The sequence below is a fragment of the Gobio gobio genome (genome assembly GCF_949357685.1).
Source record: "Gobio gobio genome assembly, chromosome: 11".
Classification (NCBI taxonomy): Eukaryota; Metazoa; Chordata; class Actinopteri; order Cypriniformes; family Gobionidae; genus Gobio; species Gobio gobio.
Genome location: NC_137104.1, coordinates 35088419 through 35102681, shown reverse-complemented (window position 1 = coordinate 35102681; position 14263 = coordinate 35088419). Strand labels below are relative to the sequence as shown.

At 37.1% G+C, this 14263-nt stretch overlaps 1 protein-coding gene across 1 annotated transcript in view; it reads right to left on the bottom strand.

Annotated features, from left to right (window-relative positions):
- Nucleotides 1–7596: 7596 nt before the first annotated feature.
- The window catches only part of cpne4b (copine IVb), a gene marked incomplete at both ends in the record, with an annotated part of 46376 nt that continues 39709 nt past the window's right edge, over nt 7597–14263 (bottom strand). Inside the window, one exon of the mRNA XM_079829599.1 lies at nt 7597–7728. Coding sequence (XP_079685725.1) covers nt 7597–7728 — 132 coding nt within the window. The remainder of the gene's footprint in view (nt 7729–14263) is intronic.

Here is a 14263-nt window from a genome sequence, read left to right as displayed (position 1 = left end):
ACCAGTCTGTTACCTAAAACATATTAATATAGTAAATATATAAAAAATTTTAATCCTACATTTTGTGAGTTAAAATTATGGAAACAACTAAATTGTTAATATTATTTTGTAATGTAATGTAGTGGAATGTAATGTAACATAACATAATATAAATGTGCACACACACTCACACACGCACACGCACACACACTGTGCAAACTGTACATTCTATCTCCCGACTATACCCAGGAAACATTCTGCATTTTTAATCAAATATTATTTTTTAAAGCTATTTTTAAAGCTATCATGGTAATGTCATGTTTACGTCATAATACCAGTCTAATACCTATGTCATTATACAAAAATTTGTGTCCTCATAACTCACAAAAACAAACAAACACACACACACACACACACACACACACACACACACACACACACACACACACACACACACACACACACACACACACACACACACACACACACACACACACACACACACACACACACACACACACACACACACACACACACACACACACACACACACACACACACACACACACAGTGAATCAAAACTTAATTTTTTTTATGTGAATATTCATCTTAGTAAATATTCGTGCTCAATTGCTCATTATCTAAAATATATCACCTCCTGAATAGTGAATATTGTGAGAATATTCAGGGAATATTCATGAAATTGAGATTTAATAGGGGTCCCCTAGAAAAACTGCCCATTTGCCCATTCAGTGCTGAAAAAGAAATTTGAAAAAGAAAACATCTGCAAAATCACTAACAAGAAATAGAAAAAGGAGATGATCTCTCTTTCTCCTGATATCCCATAGTCTTTTCCTGGTGATCTGAGTGTTTAATTATACATGATGGAGCGAACTGAAAGGCTGTGTGCATGTGTGGAGAGGAGTGTGTGCATGTTTGTGTGTTTAGACTTCAAAGATTTCTCTGACTCATAAAGAGTCGATCACGCCTCCATGCAGAACTTCATTTCTCAAGGTCTTCTGATGCCTGTTAAAGAGCCTGTACATTCAATCATCTATCTAAACTTGCATTTAGTGAATTACAGTATTGTAGCCTTAAAGAGAGACCTGTGTGTGTTTAATTTGATGCTGAGCAAGTGCATTCAGTGAACATCTGTATCAAAACAAAAAGATGAAACACAAAAAGTGGGAAAAACATTTCTTTTTATTGGCAACATGCAAAATACAGTCCTGGTTGCTGTAGTAAGCAAGCATACACACACACACACACACACACACACTCCAAACAGAAGGAAGAAGAAAAGAAAGAAATGCGTAAAAGGAAAAGAGAAATGTGTCTAATACAACACCAGAAATACACACCTACTATTCTCAAACATCTGAAAGGGACTTTATTATGTTAGATTAAGAAACTCTGTAAAACCAATGTCAAGAAACCTGTAGAAAAGAACAAAAACAAATAATCCCTAAATACTGTATTCACAGAATTGAGTCCATTCCACATGCTTTCCAATAAATAGTCATTCGTTTATAGAGCTATATACACAGTACACTTAATTTTATGTAACATTTGTAAGTCGTAAAGGCCTCACATCAAAAATAAGTTAAAAAATAAATACACTACCGTTCAAAAGTTTGGGGTCGGTGAGATTTTTACTTTTATTCAGCAAGGATGCAGTAAAGACATTTAAAATATTATAAAAGATTTCTATTTCAATTTAACACAGTTCTTTTGAAATTTCTATTCACAGAATCCGCATATTAGAAGGATCATGTGACACTGAAGACTGATGTAATTGCTGCAGGAATAAAGTACATTTAAAAAATATATATATATATTTTTTCAAATCTACCGACTCCAAACTATTTGTAGGTAAATTAAATAAAGCAACTAAATGGTTGCACTTCGGATTATAGAGGACTAACAGTGTTTAATAATTGAGCATTGGTCATGCACTGGCCAAAAACTGATAATCACTTGCCTCCTAAACTATTACGTATTGGAATATTATGCTATATTGGACTATATAGCCCTTGTATAGCAGGTCCACCGAAAATAAAGTAATATAATATAGCAAAAAAAAAAAAGGAAGGGGAAATAATCCGGCACTAATGAACGAATGCAAGTTGGAATCAGTCTAACATATGAATCTAAAGGAGCTGTCCAGTTTTCGGCTTTTCTTCTATTTACACAGAGTAGGTTACGGCAGATCAAAAGGTGTTTGCAGATTGGTTTGGTTGCAGTAAAGCAACTTAACCCATTGTCATGGTAAAGGTGCACTCAGTGATTTCTACCACATTAAAAAGTTTAACACATAATTACTTGAAAAGGGGAGGGGGTATCTAATGCTATTTCATGCATTCTGACTTATTTACACTAGCTGTTAAAGAGTTGGATTCTCATGCTAAACATGGCCAAAGTTTCAAAAAAAGAGTTGGACGTATGATGGAGTATTTTTGTGCCAAATACACTCCTTCAGGATTAGAATAAGTTTTGGAAAGTTTTTTTTTTTTGAGTATGGCCCTGTATGTAGTCATAAAGGGCGGAATTCCTTGTATGGGCACTTCTCCCGGATGAGCGTGTGCTAGGGTGCATCAAATTTGAATGGGAAATTTTAATTTCAAAATATCAATTTGGCTGGCATTGCATTTTGTTCCAATTAACATAAAAATGACTTTTGCAAAGTTTTGAGGAATTCCATTGAGATTTAGGGGTGCCACCTAACACATGAACTTTGGAGAAATTTCGAAAAATTAGCAATTTTTAGTCTAATTGGCAAAAGGTTGACCTGGAAATGTTGAGTACAGTGAACTTTTATTCAGTAACATGTTCTATAGGGTTATCAAAGTAAAAGTTGTTTGTTTGCCCTTTGGGCATTTCTCAGAATTCAACTTTCAAGATTCTCCATTAATTTGTCCTATAGACAAAATGAATGGAGGTCAATGGGACATGTTCACGTGGCCTTACCCTGAATTTTGTGCAGCAGTGATGGATGTCGGACACACATATAAAGTTTAATTGACTTTATTGTTAAACAGAAGGAGCGACACACTTAAAAGAACATACCCTCTCTAGTGGCTAACTCACTGGTAACTAACAGGGCCTAAGGCCACGTGTTTACCAAAGCGTTTTAGCCGACTGAAAACACTAGGCGCTCTGCTGAAAACGTCTCGCTGTGGGCGCTTGAGAGCGTTTTGGCAGCGCAGCGTTTTTTTCAGTTGAGACTCTTTGCTTGTTATGATACAGAAAATCCGCGGAAGTATTACTAAGTATCTCATTTCACAGATAGTTTGTTTCTGTATTGATTCTATATAAAAATACTGATACAATGTAAAGTATTTGCTCTGGCTCTTGTTTTTAAATTATTTGTGCTTGCAAATATACTTGTATTTAAAATGTTAATTTACTGTAACAACTACAATGCTACTCTCAATAAACATGAGACATCTATACTCTGAATATGACATTGTCCACTCTAGAATACTGTTGATGTTAAGCTTAATAGCTTAGCTAACATAGATAGCTAACTGTGGTTAGCAATATGTTGCTAGCTAACGTTAGCTGGATGTAATGAGCACCAAATACCTATAAATATGACTTAAATGACTTGTGATAAATAAGTATTCAAAGACACAACTACAGGTATGATAGTAATATGTAATAATACATAGCCAACACAGATCACCTCAAACAGAAAGATCACCTCAGTTTTCTTTAGCTGTAGTATTGTTAACCTCAGATCTCCATGGCGACCATTGAGCACTGTTAACCACTTTATCCAACAAAAACAGATGTGCGGTGGCACCCCTAAATCATCATGTACTGGGAAAATATTTTGCATGTGTTGTTTCTACATATTTTGGAACACTTTTAGCACCCAGCCATATCAAAGTTCAAGAATTGTGTTTTTTGATGCACCCTAGCGTGTGCGCACATCAACCAGGGGTGCGTTTCCCGTACAACGACGTTACTCACTGCTTAACTACCATAGTACATTGCATCGTTGAAGAAATCAACTAGCTACTAACAACTGTTTCCCGAAACCGTATTGTCGCAAATCTGTCGTTCAACCACATTGGTTAATGATGTCACGCAGGTGGTGGAGTAATAACTGTTTTTAATGAATTAGTTTGAGATCGGATTCATGCTAGATTTTTTGCTATATATATTATGGACATGGCACCTGAGGACTAATTAAAATTTTTCTCAGTTATTTTGCTTTATTTCCAGATTCAATCATTGGCTCGTTCTTGCGTACTAGAGCACGTCCGCACATGCGCACTCTTCAAAAACGGTGCTTTAAATCTCTTGACAAACTAAAAGACGTAAATTACATTTCTATGTATTTGAAAAAATATATATCGGTTGTACTGAATGTCAGCTTGCTTATTTTGCTCAAGATTAGGATTTATTAAGCCCACATGTCATGCAAACAAGAAACTATGCTTCTAACCACAGGTCGAGAGCTGTCATTGCAACCACACAATTTTGTGATGCTTTTTGCGAACGTTCGTTGGAACTATGGTTTCGGGAAACACCGACTCGTTGAACGATGCTGATAACGACGGAACTTGCGACCATAGTTGGCTAACGATACTTTTGGAAAATGCACCCCAGAGCGAGAGCAAGAGCATGCCCATCAACGAGCTTCGTTCGGGTTACAGAAGTCGTCTGCAGGGTTGTCCTTTTATTTTTAGACCACAAAATCAACAATGTCACTAAAGAAGTGTGTTTCTGGTTGTGAGGGGAAAATAACCTTGTTCAGCTTCCCAAATAATCCAGCGTTAAGGAAACAGTGGATGCAGTTTGTTTTTCCGGAGCCGCAACAGAGTTCTGCAAGTGTGTTTGTTTGTTTGTTTCGAAACCGCAGGCAGTGTGTGAAACAGCATCAAATGTCTGTGTTTTGTTGGCAAACGCGTAAGTGCATATAATGTAAACAACACGAACATAGTGAATCGAAAGTTAACAAGGGATAATGCCATGATGTTTTGTGTGTGATGTATTGTGTGTGTGTCTTTTTAGCTCCGCCCACTGCACGCCTCCATGAGTTTGGATCTGTCTTTTATAAATATGATAAAACTAAAGACTCTTCGGAGATATGAAGGATGCAATACTACTCTATAGGTTCTTAAGATTAACATGAGATTGGCAGAAACTGTGTGTGTTATGCCCCCTTTAATAGTCATTTCACGAGTTTGTTTGCCCATACAATCTTTAAGCTAATAAGGTTAAGCGTATTTGGCTTGTTATCCGCAGTGGAGGGGCACGAGGAAGCACCTTCAACTCGAGCTTAGATATACCCCCCAGTGGGACTACTAATCCTTGGAAGATGAGTATGGTAGCAAAATGCCTAAATTATGTTTGTGGAGTTGGGGAGGTGGAGGGATGATTCCAGAGCAAGGTGAGCGGCTACTTGTATGCTCCGGCAGTTAATTGAAAGATGATTGATAATCACTCCTCCTGAAAAAAAGGAAAACGGTTAAAGAAAAGTTAACAATCTCATAGGAGAGTGGGGCGCATCATGAGCACGGCCATGTTGAGACCACATGACCAGCTGAATACTACTCATTTTATCTTGGTAACTCCAAGATAAGTGTTATCAGACACTTTCACTTATGGAACAAATTAATCTTGGCTGACTGCAAATAGATTGTTTCTAAATTGCCATCAGTGACTTCAGTGCAAATTTTTGCTTTTGTGTAATGCTATATTCACACCAATAAGTGCAAGTAAAGGCCTGTTCACACCTAGATGAATGTATAGTGTGAAGATTTGATGCAATAAGCCTTTTAATTCCAATGAACGGCTGTTATTATGTCCGTTCAGACTGACGTGAACATCTGCATGCCATCAATGCTATGTAATTATCTTTTTACGGAGAGGTGTTCACATTTCTTTTCATCACACTGCAAAGAAACTGGCAGTCGCAGACACTGACATATTACAGCTTTGTCAGACTTTTATTCTACATGTAGCTTACTTTACTTTAGAAATAAATTGTAATTATACATACCTCAACTTTGTAGAGTAATTGATGTTATCAATGTAATAAATAGAGATTTGGTTTCCCATGTTAACTTAATTTGTTTTCATAATCATTAAACTAACCAAATAAATTAATGTCACTCCTCTTTTCATCAGTTTGCACTGGCTGCCAATAGCCGCTCACATTAAATTCAATGCACTGGCGTTCGCCTACAAGACAACCACAGGCCCTACACCAATATACCTAAACTCCCTTGTTCAGACTTATACACCCTCCAGAAGCTTGCCTTTGGCAAGTGCACGACACCTCGTGGTGCCATCTCTGGTGGAACTGCCTATTTCAATTCGAGCAGCCGAGTCTGTATCCATTTTCAAAAAATGTCTAAAGACACATCTTTTCCACCAGCACCTGACCAATTAATACTAGCACTCGCCTATTCTATTCGTTTTTCTTTTCTGATTCTGATTATATATATATATATATATATATATATATATATATATATATATATATATATATATATATATATATATATATATATATATATATATATATATATATATATATATATATATATATATATATATACTTTTACCTCGTTAAATAAAAAAATAAAATTAAAAAAGTATTGCCAACAATGAGATAATGATGTTGATGGCTATATATTCATTTCAAGAAAATGTCATCGTTGAATTCGACCAATTTAGACAGTCAAGCTAAAAGTTTTGTTTTAATATAGGGAATTTAGGGCTTTGTATCGGGGGAGATTTTTGTTGTTTTGGTGTAAAATAAATGCAATTGAAGAGTTGATTCCACCTACTCCTAACCTCCAAAAACCTGGAAAAAAAGAGAACACATGTAGGTCTGGACTTCATTTTGTTAATGGGAATTGATTGGATCGTTGGAGTTTGCTAATTGCTTGCAATCTCATGTGAGTGTAAGTTTGCTGGAAGAGAGGGATTAAGAGAAGAGATAGCATGGGTATAGGGAGGGGAAGTTATTTTGATTAAAGATTACACCTATAGGTGCAAATTAATAATGCAACCTTTAAATAACAAAAAAAAATACTATTTCAGTTGCCTCAAAATAGCAACGCGCCAACATTGCGTCTAAACACACCTCATTTTCAGACCAGCACGCCCATGGGTGAACAGATGGGAGCGAGTGCATTTGCCATTTAAACAACTGGACATAAAAATAATAACTACGTCAGGCTGAAACTAACAAAAAACACTTGCATCGCACCTAGCATATAATATGAATTAAAAAATGATGTGCACAGATAGATAATTTAGAATAAACATGGCAATATTCCATAACAAAAAGAAGAACTGTCGATTTGATTTATGGTAACTTTAAGTCCAAGACGACTGCCATATTAGCCAGGCAAACCTAAGAAAAAAGACTGAGTGCACCTTTTATAGCACTAACAGCTGCGAAAGAAGAAAATATGAACAGCTGTGGACATTTTTGCCCAACGCTATTGAAAACCTGAGTAAAAAAAACAACAACAACAACAACAAGGATGGACCTGCTTGTCGATACCTATACTGATGCAGCAAGCTCTGAAATGATCAATGAAGATATCTTGAAGCTGAGACTCTGTGGCTGCTTATATGGCTGTGCGTAGCTCAGGGACTGAAAGCCCTGGAAGACTCATAGTCCGACAGGCATTTGGGCTTGATGCCTTTTCCATTGTAGTAATCCACAACTTGATTGGGAACCTCAGCCAGCACACTTTTAGCCAGCGCTGCAGGAGAGGCCTGTGTGGAAGAAAAGACAAGGCAAGGATGAGAGAAAGGAATATAGATGAAATCTCACACTCTCTTGTGCTTGAGTAAGTGATACAGGAAAGGTGTCACTCCTATTTCTCTCTGTCTGGCAAAACAGGTGGAGACAGACCGGTGAAAACACAGCAGGACATAACTAAAAATAAATGTGCGCACACGCACACATACACACGCTCGGTTTCTCGCCGAACCATTCGTATCGGACAGCCAACTTCACACCTCCAGTGTTGCGCTATATTTATGAATTGTGTGATATTGCAGAAGTTGACCTGAGGTAGCAAGTTTCCTCACAGCAGTACTCTTGACAGTGGAGAAAAAGCAAAACAAAACCCTTCTCTGGAGTTTATTGCACAAGAAGCCTTGTACAAAAGGTTCAGTAAATCGAATGGAAAAACCTACCTGAAGATTTAAAAAGCACAACTACACCTCCAGTCACATAACAACTGAGAAAATACAACATAATTATGAAAGAATCTGAAGAGAGATTTTTGCCCAAAAGTTGTCATTGGCCACACTGCAAGATTTTGTGAGGGACAAATGGAAATGATTGAAGCAAATTCCCAACTTTTTGATGTGGGAGACACTCCCTAAAATATAAAGGCATCAATATATCTTCATTATAAAATATATTGCGTTTCACTCAGCAATGTTAAGTTGACTGAACAAACACTTTAGTATTTTAGTAGCTATACTAAAAATGAATATTGTCAGCTTAAGTGCTTGTTCAGTTAACTTAAAGGGATGAAAATTGTGTCATTAATTGCGCATGTTTATTTTTGATTTTTTCAAAAAATTATTCTCATCGCTTTATATAATTAAGGTTGAACCACTAGAGTCAAATGGACTATTTTAACGACGTCTTTACAACCTTTCAGGCCCTTGAAAGTGTTAATTAAATTGCTGTCTATGGAGGGGTCAGAGAGCTCTTGGATTTCATCAAAAATATCTTAATTTACAGGTTTGGAACGACATGAGGGTGAGTAATTAATGACAGAATTAGCATTTTTGGGTGAACTAACCCTTTAACATTGCTGAGTGAAACAAAAAGCCAAGAGTCAAACTGCCCAACTAAATGAAACACCGATCACCATAATGGTGACCAAATATTTCCAATAAAACCAACATTTAAACCTCTGTTAATTCTCAATAAGAACTTCTAAAGATGTCTCTCAGGGTTGGAGCCAAACTCTGCAGGACAGCGACTCACTAGGACCGAACTTGCCAGCCCCTGCTTTAAGTAGAGGAAAACAATGGTATAATTGTACCCTAAGGACCAATTGTGTACCTTTTAAAGGTACAGTTACTTATACGTTTTGTTCCCTAAGGAACAAAATTGTACCACCACTGTACCTTTTTTTCTGAGAGTATAGGACATTTAGAGGAGTTCCTGAAATGTTTTTGAATTTTGTGGTTCCCATTATGCAGAAGAGTGGTGCCTATGTTGAATTACTTTGTTCATACAACTAAATTGTTATTTGTACAAATTACTCAATATAGTTGCGTGGAAACCCACTAGTTAGAATTCATGTAGTTACATGAGTTTTTTAGTAATGTGAACAAGGATGGTTAGAGTGAAAATAACAACAGTTAATTTTTTTTTTTTAATGTATGAGAGAAATGTTGCAATTCATGCAGTTAAGTGTTGTGAAAAAAATCATTATCTGTGTGTGCCATATATAATTATGAGCTATTAGTTTACCTTAGCTACAATCGAATGTTACTGTATTGAAATTAATTCTGAACCGTGTCTCGTGTCGCCGCCAATGCGATCCATTTTAGGATCAAATAAAACAACTGAATTCAAGTTCTTCTCACAGCTGTCAACATTTTTTTACATTAATATTTATTTATGAAAAAAATACAATTACACCGTTAATGATATATACCAGACTTTTTGAGATTATTCAAAAAAATATATAATTTGAACTCATGTAGGCTTTATAGAAATAAAAACAAATATGTATTGAATGGAATAAAAAAAAAACCTGAGCTTTGCATGAACTCAACTTCAGAAGCAAAGACATCGCTGGGTCAAAGCAGGACAGAATTCGCCTAATGTCACTTAAAGAAATGCTTTCATAATGAAGACTGTTCTACATGAACGATTTCCCAGTCCTTAATTAAACTAAACACAGGCCTGTAAAATCTAAGAGCTTTGATGTTTTCCTTCCCTGTGTTCCAGCGTCGAGATGCTTGTTATTGGAGCTCAGACAGACAGCTGTGAGAGCAACGCACTGACCTGAGAGAGGAGAGAGATGAAAAGAAACCAGGATGCCTTCAGATGTACGGCATCCTCTTGTAGTTTGGTTTCCTGACTATGCCCTGACCGGAGGTACCATACAGTATCTTAAATCAGCAAACCTGGCATGAAGCATTTCTTTTCATTAGACACATCTGTTAATTAGGGCCCAAGCCCTGAAAGGGCGCAGAGCCCTATTGTTCTTCCTCAGATTATTCTTTGTTTTTTTTTTTTTTATTTTTTTTATTTTTTTTTTCGACTTCTCGGGTACTTTTGGGGCACTTAACATGCTCGAAAACTCTTGAAACTTCGCACAGGCGTCGGAATGCGCGGCCATCAGAGCCGGGCTGAAGCTGGTACCCGGGCGTGGCAGGGGGGCTCGACAGCGCCCCCTTAAGTGGGGTCTGAAAACTTGGTCCATATATCAAACACACTTGCACGTACATGTATGAAACTCGGTACACATATAGACCTCATCGGGCCAAACAACTTTCGTGCTCATAGTTATGCGTCAGCCCAACAGGAAGTGAGCTATAATCGGTTGTTCGGAAAACCCATGCTCTGGAATTTAATATACTCCTCCGAGGCCATTGTTTCGATCATCGCCAAACTCGGTCAGCATGAAGAGAACATATCCAGGATGCTAAATTGCGAGCGGATTTTTGATATCTCAAATGGTGTGGCCGTGGCGAAGCAACGAATTTATGGCGAGAAAAGGGAAACAGGAAGTGTGTTATAACTTGTGCAAACATTGACTGATTTGGATGAAACTTCAGCTGTGTGTTTGTTGTAAGAGGCCGATCACATGGATATGACTTTTGTGAGTCAAAGTTATAGCGCCACCAACTGGCAGCAGGAAGTGTGTCACTTTCAAAAATGCTTTGAATCACCATCTTATTTTCACCCCATTTACTTCAAACTTCATCAGTATAATGTGAAAACATGAGAGATAGAGACGTATGAAATGGATTCCTGAAATTTCAAATACTGTTGCCATGGCAACGTGTCAAAGTTTAATAATCTTTTGGCTGTTCTGAGGCTCTTAGCATGCTTGAAATTGCTTGAAACTGCTTGAAACTCAACACACACATCAGAGATGTCAGTCAGTACACATGGACAAAGCCTCAGAAACGGGCGGGGATGAGGGGCTCTCTAGCGCCACCTTTTGACAAAAGTGAAGGGCTTCGTTTCATCTACAATCACCAAACTCAGTATATATATTGACCTCATCGAGCCGGACAACTTTCTAATTTACAGTCATTAGCTCCGACCAACAGGAAGTCAGATATTTTGGTTTGAAGGTAAATTTTTGGTTAAATCGGGGTCTGAGTTTTTACGTTCTCCTCGTAGGCGTTTTATTCAATCTCCACCAAACTCGGTCAACATGAAACAAAGATACTGAAGATGCTAAAATGTGAACGGATATTGGATATCTCAAACGGTGTTTCCATGGCGAGGGATTAAATAAGGACAAAAAAGGGGAACAGAAATTCTCTGTCTGCTGCTCTCCCCTCAATGAACACAAGATGGCAGCATTGTATTAGTTTTGAAGCAGGATAAAAAAAAAACTTGTTTCTCTCTCTCTCTCTCTCTCTCTCTCTCTCTCTCTCTTGTTTGTGATTTATGAGGACACAAATTTGTATAATGACATGGGTATTACACTGGTATTACAACGTGTATGTGTGTGTGTTTAAAAACATACTAAAACAATGTTTTATTAAAATGTAACCAAATAGCTTTAAAATAATCATACTATTTTTCAGATCAATATATTTATTTTATTTAATATATTTCTTCTGAATATTTATTCTCTGTCTGCCCTCCCCTCACTAAAGGGTGGCAGTGTTGTGTTATTTTTTAAACTCTCTTTCTGTGTGTGTGTGTGTGTGTGTGTGTGTGTGTGTGTGTGTGTGTGTGTGTGTGTGTGTGTGTGTGTGTGTGTGTGTGTGTGTGTGTGTGTGTGTGTGTGTGTGTGTGTGTGTGTGTGTGTGTGTGTGTGTGTGTGTGTGTGTGCAGGCCCGTCGCGACAAGGCAGGCAAACCAAGCAATTGCTTGGGGCCTCGAGCTGGCCTGGGGCCCCAAGACAGCGACAGGTTAAGAATAAAATGAAACGACAAACTGTGTGAGCGCCCCATTGATAGTCAATGCAGTAAAGTGCAATGACACTGTTATCGGGATCCCCCTTAAGGGGCCCCTCTCAGAAGTCGCTGACAGCAGCCAGCCAACCACGCGATCTCTGCTGCGGCAAAATACAAAATCTTCGGATTTTAAGCGGAATTTTATGCTTCAGGAAGCCAGAAAAGAAAATAGAGAAAGGAAGAGGAGGATAAGAAAAAACAAGATAGTGGTATGTGATAAATTACACTGGATAAAATAGCTCTACTTGTCTTGTACAAAAAAAGTGTAAGTTTGCAGCAGGTAGGCTAGCAAAAATATGTTTATGTTAGCTATCGTTACCTGCCTGACGGCAAATGCTGCTTGTAACGAACAGTTAGTGCAACTTTTTTTTCGAAAAGACGGAATGACATGAGATTGCTATAGCTTTGTAATAGGTTTTGATGAAAGTGGCATAGCATGCTCTACTAACTATTATTTATGCTATGCATAAATAACCTGGAATAGTTAATATAGCATGCTATATTAACAATTATTATAAACATTATTTAACCAGAAAGAGGCAGAGGAACATGATTTTTTTCATAGCTTATCTTAATGTGCTAGTGTCGGGATATATACGGTAGTAGACAGTTTATGCAAATATGACATTATTTTTATGAGTTACCAATAGATCTTGAACAATTACTTTATTCTGTGGCAATTTTTACACTGTTACATTTTGAAGTACAGTATCAGGACAACCCACATGTTTGACTGGTACTGTTTACATGTTTTACTGGTACTGCCCACGTTTTACTGGTACTGTTTATTAACTATTTAACAAGGTATTATAGTCATCGGTTGCAACTTTATAATAACCATCCAGATAATGTTTATAGACAGTTTACAAAACAACTAGTAACCCTTAAGTATTCCCAAAGTGTTAGGAATATCTGGTCCGTCTATCTATGTAAAAGTAATGTTTATAGATGTTTAAAAAATGGTTACTTAAAGGTTTAAAAAAAAATTAATGATACAGTGGTGTTTTTTGCAAATGTTTTCAAATTTTATGCACAGTATATGCAACAACAGTATTTGCACTGTAAACCTTTTTATTAATATAAAGTGTAGGTGAACTTAAACTGTATGGCTATGCTGGTATGCTGTGTGTGTGTGTGTGTGTGTGTGTGTGTGTGTGTGTGTGTGTGTGTGTGTGTGTGTGTGTGTGTGTGTGTGTGTGTCAGTGTCCTATCTGTGTGGATGCGTCTCATGTCAGCTAATCAAGGGACACTGACACACACACACACACACACACACACACACACACACTCGACGCATAGATAGACTCGCGTCAGTTTCCTGCTCACATCGAGTTCTCTTTTGCTCTTGAACAAACAATAACACAGAGGATTGTGAGTATTCTCATATTCGAGTCTTAAATTAGTTAAATAACGTCTTAAATGAACTTAAAGAGTTGTGAGGAAATTAGATGCGCGGGACAGCGCGTGAGATCCACGGCTGTTCTTAAAGTGACAGGAGCACTGATGATGCCTGTCATTAATGTTCATCAAAGAACAACGGGAACAGAGAAAATTGTAGCTTTAATGATGATTCATCTATATTTCATTTATTATTTATGCAGTTAAGGAAGGTTTGATAACTATTACATTTCTGTATAACAGGGAAGGCCATGGGTAAATATAACATTTATTATTTTGGTGATTTAGGTAAAATGGTTTAAAAAAAACACAGCAGAACCACAGCGCATCTGATATGACTGGCATAACGCTGGCGAAGTTAGGGACCGTCTGCAAAGTTACATACAACATTGAAACGTGTATAACGTTACCAAACTTCACTAGCATTTAAAGAGAATGACAGTCATAAAACTGACTGTAAAGTGTTCATCTAGGTGTCAGGTATGATGCACACATTTTGATATTTAATAAAATAAACTGTCAAATCATATGGAAATATGGATATGCATTATTTCACTTGGATACTGTTTGGGCTCTAACACAAAATATGCTTGATTTAAATGCATCGTAGCTGAACACTGATGAGAATATTTATTGAGAATATATTTACAGAGATAATATTAGGGATTATATTTACGACAAATTATTATTATTTATGCGTTATGCGTTGCTATTGACGACGGCCATTAAGTAA